General features: G+C 36.6%; 1 protein-coding gene and 1 pseudogene across 1 annotated transcript; one reads left to right on the top strand and one right to left on the bottom strand.

The window, feature by feature from the left end:
* The window catches only part of LOC107677273 (retinal-specific ATP-binding cassette transporter-like), a 40,338-nt pseudogene extending 21,647 nt beyond the window's left edge, over positions 1–18,691 (top strand).
* Positions 18,692–19,602: 911 nt separating this feature from the next.
* Positions 19,603–23,385, bottom strand: LOC107677159 (very-long-chain enoyl-CoA reductase-like). Its single transcript, XM_016471944.1, has 9 exons — positions 23,299–23,385; positions 23,168–23,205; positions 22,788–22,801; positions 21,519–21,563; positions 20,842–20,945; positions 20,116–20,188; positions 20,002–20,039; positions 19,794–19,851; positions 19,603–19,712 (listed from the first exon to the last, which is right to left on the bottom strand). Exons 1-9 carry the CDS (start codon positions 23,383–23,385, stop codon positions 19,603–19,605), a joined length of 567 nt encoding a protein of 188 aa, XP_016327430.1.
* Positions 23,386–25,911: the final 2,526 nt, after the last annotated feature.

Below are 25,911 nucleotides of genomic sequence, written 5' to 3'. Positions count from 1 at the left end.
CTAATATTTTATTTATAGTATATTTTATATATTTAATATATTCATTTTAATTTATAAAGTAATATTTATACAATATTTCTGTCTCTATATAAATGTATTTCATAAATAGACAAATACATTTTGTTTTTATTTGATATATTTAATATATTATTAATATATTAATCTCTCTCTCTAATATATATATACACATAAGTAAATTTTATTTTATATGTTTTTATATATACATTTATATTTTAAGGAATATTTGTAATATCTACACACAATTACTGTGTCAGTAAACCACCTGACATTATTGAATTTCATAGGGATCTCAGATGTTTCTCAACATTCTGTATCATAACTTTCCTATTTCTGATTCTTGCCTCCAGGGAGGCTCTTTTTCAAGCCTGAGCCATCAGGTTTGGTGGTTGGAGTTTGTGTGGAGAACCTATATAAGATGTTCAGCGGCAGCTCTAGATCTGCTGTGGATGGTCTGAGTATCACCTTCTACGAGGGTCAGATCACTGCTTTCCTTGGCCACAACGGTGCAGGAAAAACCACTACCATGTATGTATCCAAAACCCAGTGAAATGGATCTTTGTTTGTCTATGGGAATGTTATACATAGAAGTTTTCTCCTCTTTCCCACAGGTCTATTCTCACTGGCATGTTCCCTCCCACCTCTGGCACAGCGTATATTTATGGGAAAGACATCCGAACTGATATGGATGCCATTCGTAAATCTCTGGGAATGTGCCCCCAACATAACATCATCTTTCACCAGTTCGTAAACCCCTCATGTGGTTCACTTTGAATGATGTTGATTCACCTGCTAAAATAATATCTGTCAGAATGCTGATTTGTTTTGATCTCCCTTTCTTCTGCAGTATGACGGTAGCAGAGCACATTTTGTTTTACTCTCTGCTGAAGGGTCGGCCATTACCTGAGGCCCAGCTAGAGGTGGAAAATATGCTGGGAGATCTTGGTCTCCCTCACAAGAGGAATGAGGAGGCACAAAACCTGTCAGGTTAGATCATAAATACCTCTTTAACAATCCTCAATTCTGTTTATTCTGCCAAACTTTTCAGTAAAAAGACTGAATCGACAGAGATTTGTGAGAAATGACAAGTGGATATTGTCTTCCTATGTAGGTGGTATGCAGAGGAAGCTTTCTGTTGCCATGGCTTTTGTTGGTGGTGCTAAAGTGGTGTTTCTGGATGAACCCACATCAGGAGTGGATCCGTATTCCAGACGCTCCATCTGGGACCTTCTGCTGAAATACCACGCTGGTACACACACCTGAAAAATGTCATCCATGCATCCATCCATCCATTTTTTTATATTTAGTAGTTTTCATATATATAATTTGTATATATTAATATACATCCATATATCTGTCTAAAAATTTAAATTTTATTATTTCATGTAATATTTTATTTTAAAATATATATTTTATTTGATATACATCTATATACAGTATGTCTAATACATTTTATTTTATTGTATATATTTAGTAAAAGCACATGTACACTAGTATAATCACACATGATGCACAAACACACCACTGTCTGTGCCCTTTGTGGGAAGCCGGTGGCCTTGTGTCTGTTTGCATGGCTGGCAGGTTGGAATGCTGGTTTCTGTTTGTCTTATTGCTGGTTAATGGATATTAGAGACGTTAGAGATGTTTATTCCATCACTGTGGCAATGACATTCCTTTCACCTCACGAATCAAGGTGTAAACACACCATTTCCTAACAATTTACCATGGTAGCCATGGTTTTAAACAAAATAATCATTACTTCAGGGTTTTTTTTTCACACAGTTTATTACTTATTTTATATAAATAATATTTAATATATTTTTTTATTTAATATATTTAATTTATTTGTATTTTTGTTCTCTCTTTCTATTTTTATTTTATAAATCTAATATTTTATTTATAGTATATTTTATATATTTAATATATTCATTTTAATTTATAAAGTAATATTTATACAATATTTCTGTCTCTATATAAATGTATTTCATAAATAGACAAATACATTTTGTTTTTATTTGATATATTTAATATATTATTAATATATTAATCTCTCTCTCTAATATATATATACACATAAGTAAATTTTATTTTATATGTTTTTATATATACATTTATATTTTAAGGAATATTTGTAATATCTACACACAATTACTGTGTCAGTAAACCACCTGACATTATTGAATTTCATAGGGATCTCAGATGTTTCTCAACATTCTGTATCATAACTTTCCTATTTCTGATTCTTGCCTCCAGGGAGGCTCTTTTTCAAGCCTGAGCCATCAGGTTTGGTGGTTGGAGTTTGTGTGGAGAACCTATATAAGATGTTCAGCGGCAGCTCTAGATCTGCTGTGGATGGTCTGAGTATCACCTTCTACGAGGGTCAGATCACTGCTTTCCTTGGCCACAACGGTGCAGGAAAAACCACTACCATGTATGTATCCAAAACCCAGTGAAATGGATCTTTGTTTGTCTATGGGAATGTTATACATAGAAGTTTTCTCCTCTTTCCCACAGGTCTATTCTCACTGGCATGTTCCCTCCCACCTCTGGCACAGCGTATATTTATGGGAAAGACATCCGAACTGATATGGATGCCATTCGTAAATCTCTGGGAATGTGCCCCCAACATAACATCATCTTTCACCAGTTCGTAAACCCCTCATGTGGTTCACTTTGAATGATGTTGATTCACCTGCTAAAATAATATCTGTCAGAATGCTGATTTGTTTTGATCTCCCTTTCTTCTGCAGTATGACGGTAGCAGAGCACATTTTGTTTTACTCTCTGCTGAAGGGTCGGCCATTACCTGAGGCCCAGCTAGAGGTGGAAAATATGCTGGGAGATCTTGGTCTCCCTCACAAGAGGAATGAGGAGGCACAAAACCTGTCAGGTTAGATCATAAATACCTCTTTAACAATCCTCAATTCTGTTTATTCTGCCAAACTTTTCAGTAAAAAGACTGAATCGACAGAGATTTGTGAGAAATGACAAGTGGATATTGTCTTCCTATGTAGGTGGTATGCAGAGGAAGCTTTCTGTTGCCATGGCTTTTGTTGGTGGTGCTAAAGTGGTGTTTCTGGATGAACCCACATCAGGAGTGGATCCGTATTCCAGACGCTCCATCTGGGACCTTCTGCTGAAATACCACGCTGGTACACACACCTGAAAAATGTCATCCATGCATCCATCCATCCATTTTTTTATATTTAGTAGTTTTCATATATATAATTTGTATATATTAATATACATCCATATATCTGTCTAAAAATTTAAATTTTATTATTTCATGTAATATTTTATTTTAAAATATATATTTTATTTGATATACATCTATATACAGTATGTCTAATACATTTTATTTTATTGTATATATTTAGTAAATTTTATTTATTTAATTGTTTTTATTTTATATATTTATATATTTTTTATTTTATATATTTTATATACATCCATATGTCTGTCTAATACATTTATTTTATAATTTTGTTTTTAGATATTTTATATCTGTCTATCCATCCATCCATATGCAATATCTGTTTATTAAACTGACTTTTTTTTTACATTTTATATATTTTATATACATCCATATATCTGTCTAATACATTTATTTTATTTATTTTATAATTTTGTTTTTAGATATTTTATATCTGTCTATCCATCCATCCATATGCAATATCTGTTTATTAAACTGACTTTTTTACATTTTATATATTTAGTAAATTGTATTTATTCTTAAATATATTTTATATAAATATATTAGACATTAGTTATTAAAAATTAGATATTTTAGATAATCCATTTATGTAATAAATGTTATTTTATTTTATATATTTAGTATGTTCTGTTGATTTTTTTTTATTTTTATATATTAAATATTTTTAGATATTTATTATTTTTTTAATTTCCATCCATCCATCCATCCATCTCTACTCTCTACTCTAAGTATACATCCATCCATCCATCCATCCATCTCTACTCTAAGTAGAGTTGTAAAAGTGTGTGTATCTGTGTGTGTTATTCAGGTCGTACTGTAATCTTGTCCACACACCACATGGATGAAGCTGACCTGCTGAGTGACCGTGTGGCCATCATCTCTCAGGGTCGTCTGTACTGCTGCGGCTCTCCTCTCTTCCTGAAAAACTGCCTGGGTGCTGGTTTCTACCTCACTCTTGTGCGGCGCATTAAAGAACAGCCGTCCCATGTCAGAAAGGAGGTGAGACTTTTACCATCTATTACAAAGAGTATATAAAGTAGCTAGATTCACAAGGTTGCTCTGGTTCTTACAGGGTCAGTGTGACTGTACTGAGGACTGCTCTTGTAAATGCTCAGTCTGTACCAAATTTAAAGAGAGTTCTGTAGAGCAGCCCAGAATTACAGAAAGACAGATGGAAGGTAAAAAGTTCATATAGTGTATTTATATTAGATCAGTGTAATCAAACTGCAAATATCATAATTTAGGTTGTCTCAATGTGAAAGCACGCAGGTGATGGAGATTTACCGCTGATTACAGAACCGGCTTTACTGATAAGATGCGCGTAAAATATCGCATGCGATTAATCGTGCAGCCCTAGTTGTATCCCACTCTTTCAGGGGACATTGAAAGCATCACGGCCCTTGTTCACCATCATGTCCCGGAGGCCAGGCTTATAGAGGTCATAGGGCACGAGCTGACCTTTCTACTGCCCAGCCAGGGCTTCAAGCATCGTTCTTACGCCAACCTGTTCAGAGAGCTGGAAGAGACACTGGCAGACATGGGGCTGAGCAGTTTTGGAGTGTCGGACACTTCACTGGAAGAGGTCACTTTTTTATTTTATTTTATTTTATTTTATTTTATTATTTTATTTTATTCACCATCATCTTGCTTTGTACAACATGTAAAAATTAAGTTTAGTCTCTTTTGTGTCCTGTAGATATTTCTGAAAGTCACAGCTGATGGAGAGGCTGCTCACATCAACCCTACGTCTGGTAAAACTTTCAGTCTACTATTTGTCATACCATCCCAGATATACACATATTGTGTATATGTGTCAGTTTATGGTGCTTGTGAGTGTTGTATGTTGTGATTGGGATGTCTGTGTTTGTGGTTGAACCCCTTAGACATTAGAGTTCTGCAACAGAAATCTCTTGCGAGTCTCTGTGCACTTTGGATGGGTAAATGCAGAGCACTAATTCCGAGTATGGGTCACCATACCTGGCCACATGTCACGTCACTATAGAGAGAACACAGTCAAAGTGAATATAGAAGAAGGTGATGACCGGCTTAGTCTGTCAGGCTTTTAATGCTTAATCCCAGCTAAAGCTGCCTGCTAAAACACAACACACAGAGTTAAAGGACACAACACAGAGACATTGTCGAAACATACCACTAGACAATAAATAATGCTAAATAGTGCATATGGTGCCAGTTAACCCTTTGATGAATGAAGTAATATGTTGGACAGATGTGTAACTCAAATTACATCTTTTATTAAAGGTGCAGTAAGCAATTTCTGAGAAATGCTGTTGATATTTGAAATCACCAAAACAAACACGCCCCCACCCAAAAGAATCACACCCCTATCTTGCCTCCGCCCCCAAATTTCTGAACATGCTATTCAACACAGGCACCTCCCCCATCACTACTGGACACGCCCCTTACTGGTGATTGGCTACAAGTGTGTTTTGGTGCTCGGTCCAATCCACTTTCAACAGCGTTTCTCAGAAATCGCTTACTGCACCTTTAAGATTAAATGACTGGGAAATATTATAGTTATTTAAAAATAATTTGTGATTATAAGAATGAATGCATCAGAAGGTTAAGCTTGCTTTTTATAGCTATAGCTATAGTTATTTTTTCACAGCTAAACATAGTCACTGAAAATGAGTTATAATGGTATATTGCCCAGGACTATTATGGTAAATCTTCAAACAATACTTGGACTTTTTGAGATTCTGTATAAGCCAATAACAGTGACTGCTTGGCTGAATAATTGTAGTTAGCACCCCTGTTTTTTGTTTGCATATTTTTGCATTTCATTTAAGTAAACAGTGTAAATAAATGTCTTTTTTTCAATTATGTTTTGTCTATATGCTACCATTAAATTGTACCAGCATTATACTGTAAAAGCCTCACTGTTCTCATTGGAAAACCCATATTAGTTGACCAGAACGTTCTAAAAATAATAATGAAAACGATTGGGTTCTAGATCTTGACTGCTTTTGATCTTTTGTTTAGATACAGACAGGTCGGTGTATGCTAACGGCCAAACAAACTCTGGAAGTTCAACCAGCAAAGATGGCAGAGGATCTCATCAGGTGAAGGGAATCTTTCTGGTCTTGAAACAGTTTTTTGCTCTTGTCATAAAGAGGTTTCATCACACCACACGTTCCGGCAAAGACTTCCTTGCCCAGGTCAGAATAACAGCATTGCTTTGGAAACTTGTTGCTTTGTAACGTCAGTAATGAAGTGCATAGGATTTGGTTAAAAAATTACAGTTTTTATGATGCCCACTGGTATTCTCTTCCTCAGATTGTGCTGCCTGCTAGTTTTGTCCTTGTTTCTCTGATGTTCACGCCAATTGTTCCTCCATTCGGCGAATACCCCAGTCTTACTCTAAGCCCATGGATGTACGGCCGACAGTTCACCTTCTTCAGGTACAGTACATTTACGCTGGAACATAATCAGTTTATTTATTCACTGTATAGTTAACTAAGCAGTTAAAACAGTCTTTTAAATGTCTTTTTCAGTAATGAACAGATGCAAAGCCCAGATATGAGGTATTTTGGTGAGGTTCTTCTAAACAGACCTGGATTTGGGACTCGCTGTATGGTGGATGAACATCTAGAGTATGTGTACATGCATTCTAATGATATTAAAGAATATCCAAAGGTGTTTGTCCTGCTTACCATGTCCATTTTTGTTTCCCACAGAGACTATCCATGTAATAACATAACCACAGAGTGGGAGATGTCCCTGGTGAACCCAGCGCTCATTGAGATGCTGGGTAACCCAGAATGGACGGACATCGGTCCGTCTCCCAGCTGCCAGTGCAGCACACCCAACAAACTCACCATGTTACCCGTGTGTCCAGAAGGTGCTGGAGGTCTTCCTCCTCCCCAGGTTTGTCTCTCAGCTATAGATATGTCACTATAAAGTCTTTAAAATGATGTATAGTGATGTGTTAACAGCATTTCAGAGGATTCAGTCCACTGGTGACGTGTTGATGGATTTAACCGGCAGGAACATCTCTGATTATTTGGTGAAGACCTACCCAAACTTAATACGGACGAGGTATTATGGCCCATTTGTGACTAATCATTCATTAACTTGCTCTTATGTTTCCAGGAACTCATCTTATTTGTGTTTTTGTTGTACAGCTTGAAGAGCAAGTACTGGGTGAATGAACAGCGGTATGGGTGTCTTAAACATAAGTAGAAAATACAACGACTCCATCTTGTGGTCACTTAGAGAACACATACATGCATTCTGTGATCTAAATATGTGGAAGAATGACGGTCTCTTTTCTTCAGGTATGGTGGCATTTCTGTCGGAGGACTACTTCCTGTTCTTGATGTGGATCCTAAAACCATCCAGAATGCAGCTGCTCAGTTAGGACATCTGCTTAACGTCACAGGGGTAACTGTTCTGGTTGTTTTCACTGGGAATTGATGTAATCAAAGCAAAGTAGTGAATACAAATTACTTTTAGTTTTTCTAATATAATTGAAATAATTGTTGATAACTGTTGTGATCATTACAGGGCAGATACTCAAAGCTTACTCTGCAGGAGTTTGGGACTTTCTTGAGATATATGGAAACTGAAAACAATATCAAGGTGAGATTTCTTTCAACTTCACTTCCTGTCACAGTTTACTGAGCTCGGCTCGTCCCATTCAAGATAAATAACCCATTTGTTATCTCCTCTAGGTGTGGTTCAATAACAAAGGCTGGCACGCTATGGTGGCCTTCATGAATGTGGCGAATAACGCCATCCTTCGAGCAAACCTGCCTCCTGGAGCTGATTTAAATGAGTACGGCATCACAGCCATCAATCATCCACTAAACCTGACTAAGGAACAGCTGTCGGAGGTCACAGTGTGAGTGTAATGCTGACAGTAATTCACACAGTTGTTTTACTTGCAAATCAGTCTCAGTAGAGCTTTTTATGCATGTAAAAAGGTTTTATGTAAGTGTACTTCTCTTTGTGTAAGTATTGTTTACTTATACATTCTTTCAGACTGACCACCTCAGTGGATGCAGTGGTTGCTATCTGTGTGATTTTCGCCATGTCCTTCGTACCGGCCAGTTTTGTGCTGTATCTGATCCAGGAGAGAGTGACGCAGGCCAAACACCTGCAATTTGTGAGTGGGGTCAGTCCTCTGGTGTACTGGATTGCTAACTTCTTCTGGGACATGGTTAGTATAAAGACTCTACAACCAGCATTGTCACTGGCCTTACAAAAAAAAGGAATAAAAATAAATAAATAATTAAAACTTAAATGAAATTTATTAAAGATTTATTTTTAGCAATGTAATTCTATATTTGCTAGAAATAATTTACATTTTTCATTAAATGTTATGTTCTGTACCATTTCATTTGTTAATTGAATTACATTATTAATAAAAAAAAATGTAATAAAAAAAAATAATTACTGGGCCCACAAAAAAAAATGTTTTTTTTGCTTTTTAACAATGATTTTATATATATATATATATATATATATAGATACACACATTCCTCATTAAACATTTAAACATTGTTCTTTACCATTTTACTATTTAATACTTTTGTTCATTAAATTAAATTATTAAATTTTTTTTCTTAACAAAAAGAAAATGTGCAACAAGCTGGAAATTATACCACTATAAATGTAATGTCATAAATTTATAAACACACTTTACAAAAAAATACTATGCAAAACATTATTGATTGCTTTATTTTTTTTTTTGCTTATGCTTTCAGACTATCACAAATCATTTTTGCAATTAAAAAAAAAAACCTCTGTTAGCCAGCTAGAAAACATTTTCTTGGTGATAAATCGGCACAATTTGCAACTACATCTTTATTGTTGAGCCCTGGTCTGGATAAATAATAATAAATTAAATACTAATAAAGCAGAAGCATGTTGTTTTCACCAGTAAGTGCATTTATAGTGCCTAATAAATATAGAATAAATATTTATTCCATAGCATTGTCTTATGTTCCTTGAAATGGTTTTATAATTCAGTTTTGCTGTTTTCAGATAAACTACGCTGTCAGCGCAGCGATGGTTGTGGGGATTTTTATTGCATTTGACCAAAAATGCTACACCTCTCCTGGCAACTTGCAAGCCCTGATAGCTCTGCTGATGCTTTATGGGTAATGGAAAAATATATGTCATCTTTCATTGATCCTTTTACATTTCTTTTAGCAGAACAGCACTTCTAGGTCTGTCTTATTAGATATGTGGGTCACAATCCAAAAGTACTCTATGTAAAAAGGTCACCCTCAGTAGCTTTAACAGTACATACTGTCCTGAGAGATGAAGGGTCATAAGTAGACCCCACTGAAAGGTTTGAAGGGTGATTTGTCAGTGTCTTATTCACGCTGCCATTTCCCAGAGTAGATACTTGGCCCTCGATCACATCAGCAGTGCAATTGAGAGCCAAATGTCTCTCAGACTCTTCTCATCTCAGTGTGAAACCAAACCAGACACTCCAGCACAAATCCCTTATTCTGAAGATAAAATAATTTTTGTTTCTGATAAGAAAGCATATCTTGACAGAATCAGAATTATTCATGCATTCAAAGAAAGAAGTGGAAAATGTATCTGAAGATAAAAATGTAGTCTCTATAAATCTGACCTGTATGAATATTTTAAAATATCCTAATCTGCCTTTTTCCTATGAAATAGTTGGTCGGTGACTCCCATGATGTATCCGATGTCATATGTATTTAACGTGCCCAGTACAGCGTACGTCTCTCTGTCCTGCATCAACCTCTTCATTGGCATCAACAGCAGTGCCATCCCATTTATATTAGACCTGTTTGATAGTACAGAGGTAAAACATCCCAGCCTTGACTTTATTGTAGTGTAAATTTTCCCCAGTTTCCACTAATATCATCATTAGAATTTCAATCATGTTTCTAAATGCATTAGTCTTTCAGGCCAAAAGTTCAAGTGTAAAGCTGACATTTCATCCTCCATCTGTCTCTACTTTTGCAGGCTCTGTATAAGTGCAACTAGGTGCTGAAGAAAGCTCTACTTGTCTTTCCTCACTTCTGTTTGGGCCGCGGGCTCATTGACATGGCGATGAACCAGGCCGTGATGGACGTGTATGCACGCTTTGGTGAGTCCTGCTCCTGTCCCCACCTCACATTTCAATTGGTCGCATTAATTCTGCCACAAGCAACCCTAGCCTGGCCCCTGGCAAGGTCTGGACCCAGTGATCTGGCCTCTATAAAAGTCACTGAGTTTTAATCTATATGTCAACATGATGGAAATATAACCTTAGATTTATCAACCATGTCTTCATAAAAGATTCACATTGCATCTGATGGCAATTCAAAGCAGCAATTATTTTTGATAACCAAATGGATGAGACTCAGGCTCAAACTGATCTTCAAAACTGCTTAAAGTCTACAAGGACTAACTTGAGATGTCTCTTTAACTAATTAGAGACTTCTCTAAGATATTGGATGAGTGATAAAACGGATTTATATTTTAGAAGTCATCCAAGCCATACTGTATTTACAGACTAGAAAAGTATGAACTTGGCGACTTGGGGGGGAAACTTGCATAGCAGCACATTAACATCCACCCAGAACACCCTAGCAGCTGCATAGCAATGTCCTAGCAGCCAGGCAGAACACTCTAGCACCCAGGGCCGCATTAACCATTGGGCTAGGCGGGGCTGAAGCCCCGGGGCCCGAGCAAGGAGGGGGCCCGTGATTGGCTGTGGAGTAGATTGACGGACATCGGTAGCGCCGATCGCAAAAAAACCACCACGCCCCTCAATTTTTTGCGCTATTATTTAGTGGAGTTTTCCGTAAATTCCATGCATTACCATTAGAGATTAAAACGTCACATTTTAATTTGTTTTACCAATCAAATGCATTTATTATATATTTTACTTTTGAACAAACTGTGCACGTAGCCTATCTATCAGGTGATCACTGCGCCTAATGTCTGCATTCACCTCTCTTCATTTCATTCTGGTGTAATCTAGAAATGGTCATCAATCTTATTGGTAGAACAATCTTCGATAAGTAAAAATGTCAACTATTCTAAAAATAAAATAAAAAATTGTGAGAGAAAAAAATTAGGAGAGAGGGGAAAACATGAGTTAGTCACTACAATCCACAGCTAGTTTATTTGACTAAAGCTGATGATGGAGTGGGAGTTGTGGAACCGCAAATGGACCGGACACATGAGCAGATAAAAACAGCGTCATCATCCCCACAGATTTTAGGTTAGTTTGATTATTAACTTGATAGATGTAGCTATAGTGCTTTTTGTGTTTGAACAAACTCTATAGGGCTAGTATATTCGCTTATGGGTTGAGAAATTCATTTTACGCGTTCTGATGCAAGCTTTTCATTTAAACGCATTTGAAGCATTTTGGTTTAAAAAGTAATTTAACTGTTCAGGGACATTAAGCGGTGGGACAGAATTCATTTTGGCAAATGCGCACGTTAAGACGGTTTCTGATACTTGCTCGTACAGCGCCTGACTAAACAGAGTTATTTTTCGCGCCTTGTGTTTAAACGTTCGAATACACATAGTTATGTGTAAAAATGCCTGTCTCCTTGTCAACACAGTTATTTGTGTCTTAAATGAACGTTAATAGTTCATAAAGCATGTGCACTAGTTGGCTATTATGCGATCCTGGCATTATATGACGAGATTTTAAAGGGATATTCACCCAAAAATTGTAATACTGTCATCATTTACTCAGTTTAAAGTTGTTCTGAACCTGTATGAATTTCGTTGATGGGGGCACAGACACTGTTTGGTTACCAGTATTGTTCCAAATACGTTTGCATTCAACAGCAGAATGAAACTCATTCAGGGTTAGAACAACAACAATATAACTTTAATTTTTGGGTAAACTATTCCTCCAAAGCAGCCTAATATAGTTGCTCTTGCCATTTGTGTCAATAATGTAAATTAAACATTAGAAAGAAAATCACTGTAAAATACATTTATATTTGTAAAATAATGTATAGTATCATTATTGTGACGGGGGGCCCTGCAGTAAGTCATAGCCCCGGGGCCCATTGAGGTCTTAATGCGTCCCTGCTAGCACCAACCCAAAATTCCCTAGGAACACCCTAGTAACCACCCAGAACACCCGGGAAACTGTTTGGCAGCACACTAGCAACCACCCAGAATATCATCTAAACTTCCCTTAGTCATTTGTGCACATGCGCACTCTTTAAAAACGGCGCTTATTGAGGACGTGCTAAAATACATTGATTAAAATGCATTTATATTTAGATACAATGGAATATATAGATTGGACTGCATGTTAGCTTGCTTATTGTGCCCAAGAGCATAATTTATTTAAGCCCATATGTCTTACTAAAAAGAAACTATGCTCTAACCACAGGTTGAGAGCTGTAGTTCCAACCACGTAAGTTTGCGACGCTGTTTGCGAATGTTCGTTTGAACTATGGTTTCGAGAAACACCGAATCGTTGAACTATGTTGGTAACGATGGAACTTGCGAGCATAGTTGGGAAACGCACCCTAGAAAAGCAACTGCATAGCAATGTCCTAGCAACCACTCAAAGCACAGTAGAAACTGCTTTGTAACACCCTAATAACCATCCAGAAAACCCTAGCAACACCCTGGCAACCACCCATAACACTCTAGTTTTGAAAAGCAACACACTAGCAACTATCCAGAACAGCAACTGCACAGCAATGCCCTAGCAACCACTCGGAGCATGATAGAAACTGCTTGGCAACACCCTAATAACCACCCAGAATACCCTAGCAACACCCTGGCAACCACTCAGAATAATCTAGCTTTGAAAAGCAACACACTAGTAGCTATCCAGAACAGCAACTGCATAGCAACGCCCTAGCAACCACTCAGAGCACAATAGAAACTGCTTGGCAACACACTAACAACCACCCAGAATACCCTAGCAACCACCCAGAACACCCTAATAACCGCATAAGAACACAACTGCACATAACTGCAAAGCCGCATAACGAAATAATTTTAATAATTTATAGTTGATTCTAAAGATGTAAATGTTGGTGAACTTTTTGTGAGGTTCATGCACATCTATTGTGTGTCTCAGGTGAGGACTTCAGTTTGGATCCCTTCAGCTGGGACTTTGTGGGAAAGAATGTGACGTTCATGGCGATAGAGGGGTTTGTCTATTTCATCCTGAACGTTCTAATACAGTACCGATTCTTCCTGGATCACTGGTGAGAAGAAATACATTCAAAAGAGTCACTCCAGTGGCAATATTGCATCTCCATATACACATATGCTGACTCTTTCTACAGGATGTCAGATTTTAAGAAGCCGCCAATAACTGATGAAGATGTGGATGTGGCCAAAGAGAGAGAGAAGGTTTACAAAGGAGGAAGCTCTAGTGACATCCTCCAGATAAAAGACCTATCAAAGGCAAGTCTGTCCACTTTATACTGGTGCATGATGGGTAATGTTTCACACACTAGAGATCATGAGTGTGTTTTTATCTCTATAGACGTATACTGGAACGATTAGGCCAGCGGTGGACAGGATATGTGTAGGAGTGTTACCAGGAGAGGTAATCAGTAGAGACATTTGAGACATTTGGTTGTGTTAAGATCACCACGAGCTTTGCATAGACTTTTTTTCCCCCACAGTGCTTTGGACTTCTGGGTGTGAATGGTGCTGGGAAAACTACCACATTCAAAATGCTGACAGGAGACATAGATGTCACTTCAGGGGAAGCGGTTGTGACTGGTTACAGGTTTGTAACACAACACTGTTATGGTTATGATAGATCTTTAGTGAAGATTCTCCTCTCAACGGGTGTTTGCTATCTTGGTAGTTTGCACAGACAGCAGTGCTAGCTACTCAGTTAGCTATCTGGCTAACAAACATTTTAGCTAATTATAGATAGAACTAAAGAGTGTGTACTGTGGTGCTTTAAAAACATTTCTCAGTTTGGTTAAACTTATGGTTCAACCAGCAGAGTGCAACAGTGCCCATCCACTTGGCCTTGGTTCTGGAAGCATTTTTCCATTCATAATTTTTACCATGGGGATTTTGAAAAGGTCTTTGTTTAAGAGTTATAAGCCATGAACCAAATTAACCAGCAACAAGGTTAATCACAACATTAAAAACTTTGATTTGCATCAAAAAATACTTGAAAATCAGACAAAGTAGTTTGACAGTGTAGCGAAACTGAGTCTGAGAGATTCATGGGAGTGGGTGGGTGGGTGATACAGAGGTTCTTTGGTGCGATTTCAGCAGAATCATGGGTAATGTAGTTTTTCCTTAGGAATTCGGCTGTTAGACATGATTATTTAAGAAATAAGTTGAAATAATGTAGGATGATGGCTTCAACAAAAGCATATACCATCAATTAACAACCTCTTAGCAACGTTGTCATTAAAAATCAATTCCACTTAGGAGAAAATTATTGGGATTTTTACCTCCTGAACATGACTGTTGCACTTTGAGTTGGGGGTGGGACTACCTGTTTGAATGGACATTATTAAAAGTGGATGGGGTTAAAGGGGCAGTAAAACTGTTTAGCAAACTGTTTGAAACAATTGCTATTTTTACCCTAGCAGCCACCTAAAAGACCCTAGCAACTGCATAGCAATACCCTAACCACCCATACCTCCCTAGTAACTACACAGCAACACCCGAGCAACACCAATTTTTATGAAAACTGTTAGGAAACCATTGTTATTTTTACGCTTTTGTTTGGTGCCTCTAGTAATGTGGCAAATTACACACTTTACACACTAATTTTGACTTCAACTAATTTTGATTTTGTCATTAACTTGGTTGCATTTCTTGTGATGCTCCAGCATTCTTACCAACATTCTGGACGTGCACCAGAACATGGGCTACTGCCCTCAGTTTGATGCCATAGATGATCTTCTAACAGGAAGAGAACATCTGCACTTATACGCTCGGCTCAGAGGAGTCCCGGAATCCGAGATCAGCAGAGTGAGACCATATTCCACTTTCTTATCTCTTCTTATTTCTTTCTCTCTGAGGATTTATGACAGAGACCTCTATCTCTCGTTGATGCAGGTGGCTGAATGGGGAATTCAGAAACTGGGTTTATTTGAGTATGCAGGCTGCACTGCCGGCACATACAGTGGTGGAAACAAGCGTAAACTCTCAACAGCTATTGCAATGATTGACTGTCCAGCTCTTCTGCTCCTGGTAAGAGCTTTTCTGTGCGATTTATTTCAGAATAAGATAAGGATTGTTACAAGTATGTTTTTTTTTCCCCCTGTGCCAGGATGAGCCAACCACAGGAATGGATCCTCACTCTCGGAGGTTCCTCTGGAACTCCATCACGAGTGTGATTCAGGGTGGCAGGGCAGTGGTCCTTACATCACACAGGCAAGAACTCGTCAACACACATGCATTTTTATATACTGCCAAATTATAAATATTATAAACTAACCTATTGAAGCCTATTTTCACCATGGAATAAAAAAGATGGTTGCAAATTTTTATCTCACAATTATGTGAGATATAAAGATGTAAACTCAGAATTCTAGATTTCTTGCAATTCCTAGTTTACATCGTGCAGTTGTGGTGGCTCTGTTTCCACCACAAAATAAAAAGGTAATCAGAATTATTTACATTTACATTTAGTCATTTAGTAGACACTTTTGTCCAAAGCGACTTATAAATGAGGACAATAGAAGCAATCAAAACCAACAAAAGAGCAATAATGTATATATGTGTATATATATATATATATATATATATATATTAGGGCTGTCAGTTTAATGCATTAACTTAATCGATTAAAATATTTTAAAGCAGTTAACGCACTGGCCCTGCCCCCATACCTGTACGTCATACATTTCATACACTTGACTGACAAATATGATGCAGGGTAACAACTCCATAAATGAAGTTATGCCCTAAATTCAAGACATTGGTGCAAAAAAAAAAAAAGCCCCTGCATGAGTTTCACATAAGCGATATCACACGAGTGCAGTTTTTGTCCTGAATATAACGAGTGCAAATGTGATTTTATACAATAGTTCAGTAATTAAGAAGTTAATATTGTTATATTTATTTTAAACACAATATTGTCTGTTTTTGCTCAGTTTTGCCAACAAAAATATTACCTATAAAGCCACAGCAGAACTGTTGTGCGTCTCCAAGCAACACAGCAGTGTTTAGTTTCTGAATGAACCCGCGTTTTGAACGAATCATGTGAACCAATGATTCAAAGACCCATTTATAGAGGGAGCCGTTTACTGAATTCCTGAATGAATCAGCCGTTTGAACGAATCGAATGAAGACATTTACCACCACCTGCTGGCAGTTTTAGTTTCTTATTTAGAGTATTATTTCATAAAAAAAGGGAAGAAAAGGGAAAAAGAAATCTTTAACATTTTTTAATTATGTCATCATTTACTCAAACCTGAGTAACTTGCTTTCTTTTGTGGAACATAAAAGAAGGTATTTTGAAGACTGTTGGTAACAAAGCTGTTACCAATGACTTCCATTGCATGAACGGAAAAAAACAAAACACATTATCTTCTTTTGTGTTCCATAGTTTATGTTAGGCCGTTGTAGCCTAAACGTTTGTGTAATAAATTTTATGTTGAACCAAATAAAATATTTCTTTCTAAAGTTACTATTTGTAATGTCTACTTAATACTTTCTCATTTAACAAAAAATAGCTGTAAATAATATTTTGGGGGTATTTTCACTACCAAATGTAATTTGTGATTAATTAGATTAATTAATCGACACATCATGTAATTAATTAGATTAAAATATTTTATTACCATAGCCTATTTTTTTTACAATCCTATCAAATCGAGCTACAGTCCCACTATACATAATTTCAAGTTCGGTATTGTTTAATTTGAAAATATGACACATTACAAAAGCTAAATTATTTGTGATCACCATTTCATGCTGTTTTATGCAAAATAAATAATAAAAAAGAATAATAAAGAAGTTTTTTTTTGTTTAAGTATAATAAATAAATAGTGTTTGTGTTTGTGTGTGTGTGTGTGTGTTTATGCACAGCATGGAGGAATGTGAAGCTCTCTGCACACGACTGGCCATCATGGTGAACGGAACATTTAAGTGTCTTGGCACAATCCAGCACCTCAAATACAAGTAAAATCACAAATTTTCACTTATGTTCACATACAAATTTTGAGTGGCATACATTTTCCACAGTCCAAAATCTTTTGTATTTGCATATCTATTCTCTGAACATCACTTATAATGTTTTCCCTGCAGATTTGGTGATGGATATGTTGTCACCATGAAAATCAGAGCAGCCAAAGCGGGCACAGTACCAGATCTGAACCCGGCCGAAGCATTTATGGAGAGCACATTTCCAGGCTGCATTCAGAGAGAGAAACACTATAATACTCTACAGTACGAGATCGCTTCTTCCTCCCTGGCCAAAATCTTCCAGCTAGTCTTTGCCAACAAGGAAATGCTGAATATCGAAGATTACTCCGTGTCCCAGACAACACTGGACCAGGTATTTCATGTGACCCTTTTGGCCTAGATAAACCTGTACCACTTAGATTTTTTTACATATTTGTCAGTATCTCCTTATGCGATACATTTAAGCTTGTAAAATGCATGACTCCCTTTATGCAGTCCAAAACAGCAGTATTGGCACTCTCCTCTTTCTGAGACAGGATATCCCAAACTAGACAAGCACAGAATAGAGGAGTCCAGTTCAGAGTCAGATTGCCACAAGCCTCCCTCTATCTTGTGACCACCACTATTTGTTTCCAAGCCTGCATGTGACAAATGCACTGGAACGAGGGCATTTTGGCTCTTTATGTAGTCTCGCTCTCTTTGTTTCACTCCCTGTAGGTGTTTGTGAATTTCGCAAAGCAGCAATCCGGAGAAGATGATACCATTGTGCTGCACCCGAGGGCAGCCGGTGCCCGGCGGGACATGAGAGTCTTTCCAGTGAAAACGAAAGCTTGAAATCTTTACTGAAGAGGGTCATTTGAGCAGGTCAATTGGAGTCATCTGGCAGGGCGCTCAAAAGAGTCATAAAAGAAGAGATGATTTTTTTTTCTCCTTTACAAAACACTTGTTTGGCCTTTTTTTTTTTATAGAAATGCAACCAAACCACAACAAAATACAGTCAGAACTGGACTGAGTTAGTCTTATGAATACTGTAGCACTTTATTATGTTAATGTCACTTTTGTTTTTTTGTTTTTTACAAAGAATTTTGTTTTAAAAACAAATCAAATGATGCAATAGATTTTATTGCAAAGGCTATTGCTATTGAAATGCATATTGCATTGTGATGCATTGCAAGTCACGGCTTTAATAATTCTTGCCAAGTTAGAAAAGTGTAGCAAACAAATGTTGTAATTAACCAAATGTTAAATGTTGAGTTTTGTCATTTGCTGACTAGGAATGGCTTGTAGCAAGGAATTGTACAAAGCTGATTTTGTTTGTTCTTTCTTTCTTTCTTGTAAAAATAATACTATTAAAAATTTTATTGTTCACTGTCCACCTTGTCAAGAATGAATACGATAATATTACCATCATCAGTACAGTCTAGAAATATTTATTAAATGGTATCACTCAAGATTGTTATTTTATAACCATTTGAACCAGTTATTTAGATTTCAAGTAAAACAAATTATTTTTATTTGACCCTAAAAGTTCAATGTAACTCAGTGTCTTCCTCTGTTTAAGAAAAACTATTTTCTTTCATGCTGAAGTAGTTGGATTACAGAGGTAGAGTACTGTATTTTGCACATGGATAGTTGTGGAAATGATTTAACCAACAGAAATATGTTGTGTCAACACAAATTCCTACAAATCTGCTTATTTAAATTCCCAAGTGGCATACCATTGTAAATACAACAATGTTAGACATCATCTTGCATGATAACCGTCAGATATTGTTGAAAAGCGGATTTAACTTCATAATCCTTCCCAGAGGGTGTCATAAATCAGCCTCATTTACATGCAGCTGTTCAGATGTGTCCTAGTTCTCTCAGCTGAAATCATAATATCTCTGGATTTTGACCTGAAATTGGTTCATATGAATGTCAGAGGATGAAAGGGAGGATTGACATGTGGAGGTTTGGGTAGTCCTTAAACTCCCAGGTGTAAGTTTTGTGTTTTCCTTTGGCCCAGATGGTCATTTGAACGAAACCTACAAGTGTGAAGAGAGCCACTGCAAAAAATAAAAAATAAAATAAATACATTAGTTTAAAAAAATAAGATCAAATATTGTACATTTTCATTTTTCTATATTAATAAATTATTTATTAATGACTTCAACTACTTCAGTCTGTGTGCACTGAATTTATTTAATACACGAGTTTCACAATTTGAGTTGAATTACTGAAATAAATGAACTTTTCCATGACATTCTAATTTATTGAGATGCACCTGTATTTGATTATGGCAATGGTGCTGTTACCTCATATGTATAGTTGGGGCATGATACAAAGTAAAAGAGCCACGTAAAAGGGTTTTTAGATAGATGTGGGAATCTCCGACATTTTGCACCTTTAAACAACAACAAAAAATTGGCTCAAACACAAGTATCCTGATCTGTTATGCCATAGAAATTTGACATAATACACCCACCTTCACATTTTAAACTGTTCAGTGACCAGTGGATGGAAAAAATTCCTGCCTCACATAACTGGAATACAAACAATATACATCATGTTTGTTAATTTATCTTTAATACAGAATGTGGTCCATACATAATAGGTTACATTAGATTTTTAAAGTGGTACCAGAGGTTTGGACACCTATGTGGTATGTTTATTAAAACAGAAACATTACATACCGCAAAAATAATTAGTGCATAGTTGACCTGTGTCTCTGCTCTAAAACATAAAAACAAGTTTAATGTATTAAATTAACATGATTATTAAATAGGTTTGCCTCTGCTAGTACTCACATGGTGGAGTGTAGAGAGGATGGTTAATGTAGTATGCTAGCCAAGCTGCAAAACCCCAGTAATAAGCACAATTCTGTGAATTCAGAGAATTAGCTTCAGCTTTGAGGACACACTGGTAGTTTTCCTAATCATAATAGTATTGTTCAGTTTGTCAGATTGCTCAGAAAATAACTGAACTGCATTAAATAACTGTTTTAATATCTTTCTGATGTAGACAAATTATTTCTCAGACTAATTTTAATTTGACTTCGCAAACCAGACCAGTCTGACCAAACACTCACCCTTATAATGGCTCTGAGAGGCATCGTGCCATTAGAAAATCGATGCACAAAGATTGTTTCAAATAGCCTCTTGATATAGTTGGGGCGGATATAGTGATTTGGGGGCCCCAGGCAAAATACAGGAATGGGGCCCTATACAATTTCACACATTTACAACCTTGAGGTTCCTTTCACTGTTGCTCGCTGCTGCATGACCGTGTCCCAGAGTTGTGTCTAATCTTTTAGATTTTTTACGTACATGTTATAAATAAAGGATTTCTTTAAAATTGTAAATCCCTTGTTCACATTTATCTCGTATATGAAAAGCATTTTAGGGGGCCCTTGGCTTTTGGGGGTCCAAGGCGGTCGCCTACCTTTGCCTAATGGTTAAGTCCGCCTCTGGATATAGTGGAAAGAGTGACAAGCACAAGCCAAACTGAAGTTACATTTTGCAAATCACTCTTACCATCGTCCATCCCAGTTGTGGGCCAAGGTCTCTGAAATACAAGGTTGCTGAGGTCCCGACAGACAGATTCTGTAGCACGTCATCATCTCTCAGTGCTTTTCCTTCTAAAAACCGAAAACTCAAAACTAGATTTGTTACAGCTAGTGTTAAAGTTTTAGGTAAGTGTAGGTTTTGGTCCTGCTGCATCAAAGCAGCTCTTGGCAGATAGCACTTATCTTGCTTTCTGAAACCTGAAAAATGCTGCCTTCAGAAGCGCTAGAGGTAGCAAGACATCAAGAAGGCACATCTGAGAACATCCACAATGTTTGTGTAACATCCTGTCTACCAAGTCTTCATCTGGTTAGTTTTTAAAAGCAGCAGAGATTAATAACATCCCTCAGTTCAGTGTGTGGGTTTAGCAATTGGTGGAAATGGAGCAGATGAAAGATTTTTTTATGATTCCATTTCTACCCAAGGAATAAACATGTCCTTAAATATGTTCTTGGTTATCTCTAAAGCAACAGACCTGAGAAAAGCAACAGGACTGATATTTTAGCTGTAACACTGAAACTGTCATGAAGCAATGGAAGTAACGACACCTTTTTTCTGTATAGACGTACATCCGAGTGTAACGGGTTATAAAAAAGAAAAAAGTTATGACATTTTGATTAAATATAAAATGTGTTCCTCATACTCACTGGGGTCCAGCCTCAGGGCTTGTCTAGCTGGATACCATTTGGGATCTTACAGTGAGAAAGAAAAAAACACAAATATTATGCAAATTATGTACCAAATACCAAGCTCTACCACCACTGTCATAAAAAGAGGATAAATTAAACACTAAATTCAAGAATAATATAGACACAAACATTATACTAAAAAGTAATATTTACATATGTGACCCTGGACCACAAAACCAGTCATAAGTAGAACATGTATATTTGTAGCAATAGCCAAAAATACATTGAATGGGTCAAAATTATTGATTTTTCTTTTATGCCAAAAATCATTAGGATATTAAGTAAAGATTATGTTCCATGAAGATATTTTGTAAATGTCCTACCGTAAATATATCAAAACTTAATTTTTGATTAATAATATGCATTGCTAAGAACTTCATTTGGACAACTTTAAAGGCGATTTTCTCAATATTTAGATTTTTTTGCACCTTCAGATTCCAGATTTTCATAGTTGTATAGCTGTTCAATAGTTGTATCTCGGCCAAATATTGTCCTATCCAAACAAACAATACATCAATGGAAAGTTTATTTATTCAGCTTTCAGATGATGTATAAATCTCAACTTCACAAAATTGACCCTTATGACTGCTTTTGTGGTCCAGGGTCACATATGTTAAACATTAGCCTACATTTATTAATACCTGTTCTACAATATTATTTCAAACCAAATACATATTGTTCATTATTGCACGCGCTCTATAATACTTGATTGTGATTGGTCAATCGCGGGATTTAGTAGTCAGTCACTCCATAGCAACGCAGTTTATTAGTCAGCTCGTCCAGGTAAAAGCAACCAATCAGGTACCCCGTTAAAAGTCCTTTCAGCCAATAGATTCCCAATAGATTTGCTAAAACCGATTCCGGTTTCTCGTCTCACACCGCGAAAAGGCAACTGGCGCCATCATGCGTCTCAGGTATCGATTTTACTGAAAATAACATAAGCATTTTATTACTATAGTATTGTTACAGTGTTCATATTGATGCTAGGCCGATTGTTTTGTACATTTTAAATTGACTATTTTAGCGAAAGTAGGCTTATTTAATGTCCACGCACTACTCAAAAAATAAATCATTATAAATAAATAAATAAATAAATAAATATCGCAAAATAAAACTCGACAGGCTGACCAGGACCCTTACTCGCAGCTGAGGAAAAATGTGACCAAGATTTCATATTTGACTAGGTAAAATTACAATATCACAAAGCCACTGTGGGGTAAAACTTACATGACTTATGAAATCACGCAAAGAAAGAAGGCGTACCTTTTATTCTCACTGTAGTATTGTTGCCGCCGCCATATCCTGAAGACGCTGTGTTGTGAGTTGTGAAAGCGAAACTACTTTGTTTGGTCTTCCAAAAGAGGACGATATCCGCTTCGTCATGGCCAGTGACCAGTGACCATAGCTGGCCAATCACAGCACACCTCGCTTTTTCAGACCGATGAGCTTTGTAAAAATCGACGCGTTTCAAAAAGGCGGGGCATAGAGGAGAAACAATAATGTACAGTATGTGGAAAATAATGTGTTTTTTTTTTGATTTAAACCGCATAAACACATTTCATTACACCAAATACACAAAATAATGTTCTTTTTAGCAACATCATATGACCCCTTTAATGTCACCTACGCTTGAATGGGGTTCAACCTGCATTAAAAACAAAATAAAACAATATACCATTAAGTTTTGGCTGAGTGCAGCAGACACTGTCATTGATTGTTTAAGGCAAAATCTGCTTACCTTGTCAAGAAAACAGAGCTGTTCTTTGGTTTTTGAGTCCAGAATAAAAAAAATAAAAAAAACAAAAACCTGGAAGATTAGAGACATAAATTCAGCTGGGTCAATAGCTGCACAGCACAGACACTACGAAGCATACTTACTTTTTAATTCAATCAACATAAATCAAGTTAATTTAGTGAAGGCCTGGCCTCAGGGTGAAGCTGCCCATCACTTCTCCCAGAATTTTCTGCTTCAGAGATGCATCACAAAACTGACAACTGAGGAATAAAATCATTAGCTGTTACATAGTTTCATATTAATAGGAAATATGGAGAGTTTAGGAATAATTTGCAACATGTTTCCCCTTGAGTGATCATAAAAAACGTGTTCTGAAGTGAATATCCAAAACTGTTTCATTCTGACACAGTTTTCCAAGTGTATCCGTAAAGCCCATGGGCACCCAGTGAGGGCGGTTATATCGATCAGAGCTTCTGTTTTGACAGCACTGTCCCTGTTTAGCTCATTGTAGTCACTTCATCAATCATCCCCCAAACAAACACTGAATCTCCACTATCGTCTGTTTCTGACCAATCTGAGCTCTGAATTCCAAGGATATATCTGTTTGCAGTACAGGGATCTTTTTAATCTTAATTAAAAGGCGTCAGCATTGATCTACGGAGTACGCACTGTGAGTTGACTGCAATTTGCCTTGAAAGCACTACATACTGTGGAGTTCAGCAGAGTTGTCAGCCTAAAACTGCTCTTATACTGGCTAGTGTAATAATCGTCTAATGGACACACAGGATTAGCCTAATGCTCAATTTAAAGAAAGAATCCCAGTGGAGTGGTTGAGGTTATTCTGCAGATGGAGATGTCTGGGATCATTACTTGCGCATGTTGCACCTGATGCTAATCCACTTGTCTAAATTCAACAGGGAGTTTTCTAAACTCTCACACTTTTATGGCAGATGTTTGTTGAAAAGTGATCTATGTATTGCATAAATTATTTAAATAATTGTTATTTTTATATTTGTGTGTGTATGTAATAAGCAATACTATTCTATATAATAATAATAATAATAATAAAAATATAATTTATAAATAATATACAGATATGAATACACAAAAGTGACCCAAAACATATTTTCGCTCTGTTTTTCTTGTAAAATGATATATGTGACTCATGGTCATACTCATGTATAAAGAAAACCATGCAGTAACTTGTCCGGTTTTCAATCAGGCTGAGTAATCAATAAAAGCACTCTCTGAATTTCTGAGTGCTATTGACAGGACATCCTGCCTCTGTTATACCCATCCCCCCAGTATTGTAAATACAGCAGTAATGATGAGGACTGTATCAGGCTCAAAACATAACATAATTCTGTATCTGCACTGAATGATTGGTTTTGTTCGTGGCTTTTAAGTTCTTGTTTTCTTTGTTTACTTCTTGATGACAGAAAACGGTTTGGGACATTAGATTTGAATGTTTGATTTCTATACATTTCATTTTGAAGTTGTTTAATGTGTGTTAATCAATAGCACAGTCTCTGGTGGTGTTACAGAAGGCAGTGGAAATGCCTGAGAGGTTTCATTAATCCTCCATGGATGACAGGCCTGTCGGTTATGTGCTGAATTATATTTACTTGTTTATGTTCAGCAAGCGTAAAATTAAAGAAAACCGGCGTACGGCAAATTTGCTCTTACTGTATGACACCCAACTGGAGGAACTGAGGACTGACATGACAAATTTTCAGCAAACTTAAAAAATGCTGTGATTGGTTTTAATTACACTAACATATAGTAACATAGTTAATTACTTTTACTGTAACTCATCTTTATGGTTAGACCATGGATTTGTGGAAATTCATATCTTGAATACACATAATCATATATATATAGCTAATTCTGACAACTTTGTGGTTTAACATGTTGCCATTTTTTTATAATATAATTATTTTAATAATAATTATATGTGTATATAAAAAAATAAAAAAATACACACACACACACATATATGATACAATATATACATACAATGTGTATGTATATATATTATTTCTAACACTTAAAAAAAAAATTGACGACAGATTAAAGCAGAAGGTTTTTTTCAAATTTAGCCATGTTCTCGTCTCTAAAGTATAGCTCAGGAAACCCACACACAATGAAGGATCTCCTCTTTGCCTTTTCACTGTGAGAATGTGACTTTTTAGTCTTTTGAAACAGAATTCATTGCCCTCGACACCCACTGTTCAAAATTGTGCAAAAGCATTTAATCTTGTAAATTAACTTGATGCCTTACCTCAGAAAATATTGTTCTGCTCATTCCGGGGCCCTCGTCTGACGTAATGTAAGGTCCCCCAGAGTTGGACAGGCTACTCCGTCCTTTTCTGTGGTAATGCCAGTGTTAATTCTCCATTCCAACCCTCCTCCGTCACTCTCCATCTCCCCTCCCACACACACTCCCTCCTACTGCCTTTTTTCTTCTCCTCTTTAATCTCTTGCCCTTTCTATCTGAAGAGAGCATGTACGTTCCTCAAACCTGTCTTAGTCTGCAATCATGTCCTGTATGTGTCTACAGGCCCTCAAATTGTGAATGAACTGTGTTTTAGATAAATACACTTAAATACAAATGAA

Source organism: Sinocyclocheilus anshuiensis, unplaced genomic scaffold (genome assembly GCF_001515605.1).
Source record: "Sinocyclocheilus anshuiensis isolate Anshui unplaced genomic scaffold, SAMN03320099.WGS_v1.1 scaffold392, whole genome shotgun sequence".
In the NCBI taxonomy this organism is placed as follows: Eukaryota; Metazoa; Chordata; class Actinopteri; order Cypriniformes; family Cyprinidae; genus Sinocyclocheilus; species Sinocyclocheilus anshuiensis.
Note: the sequence above shows the minus strand (reverse complement) of the source record. Positions and strands in the feature narration are given on the sequence as shown.

Bases quoted from the DNA above. Each gene is read 5' to 3' on its own strand.
- LOC107677159 (XM_016471944.1), bottom strand. From the start codon at position 23,385: ATGTCTCTAATCTTCCAGGTTTTTGTTTTTTTTATTTTTTTTATTCTG. The intron at 23,206-23,298 runs GTAAGCAGATTT...TTTTTAATGCAG, and splicing joins AGCTCTGTTTTCTTGACAAG to GTTGAACCCCATTCAAGCGT. The intron at 19,852-20,001 runs GTATGTAATGTT...TTTGTATTCCAG, and splicing joins ATGCACTAATTATTTTTGCG to TTATGTGAGGCAGGAATTTT.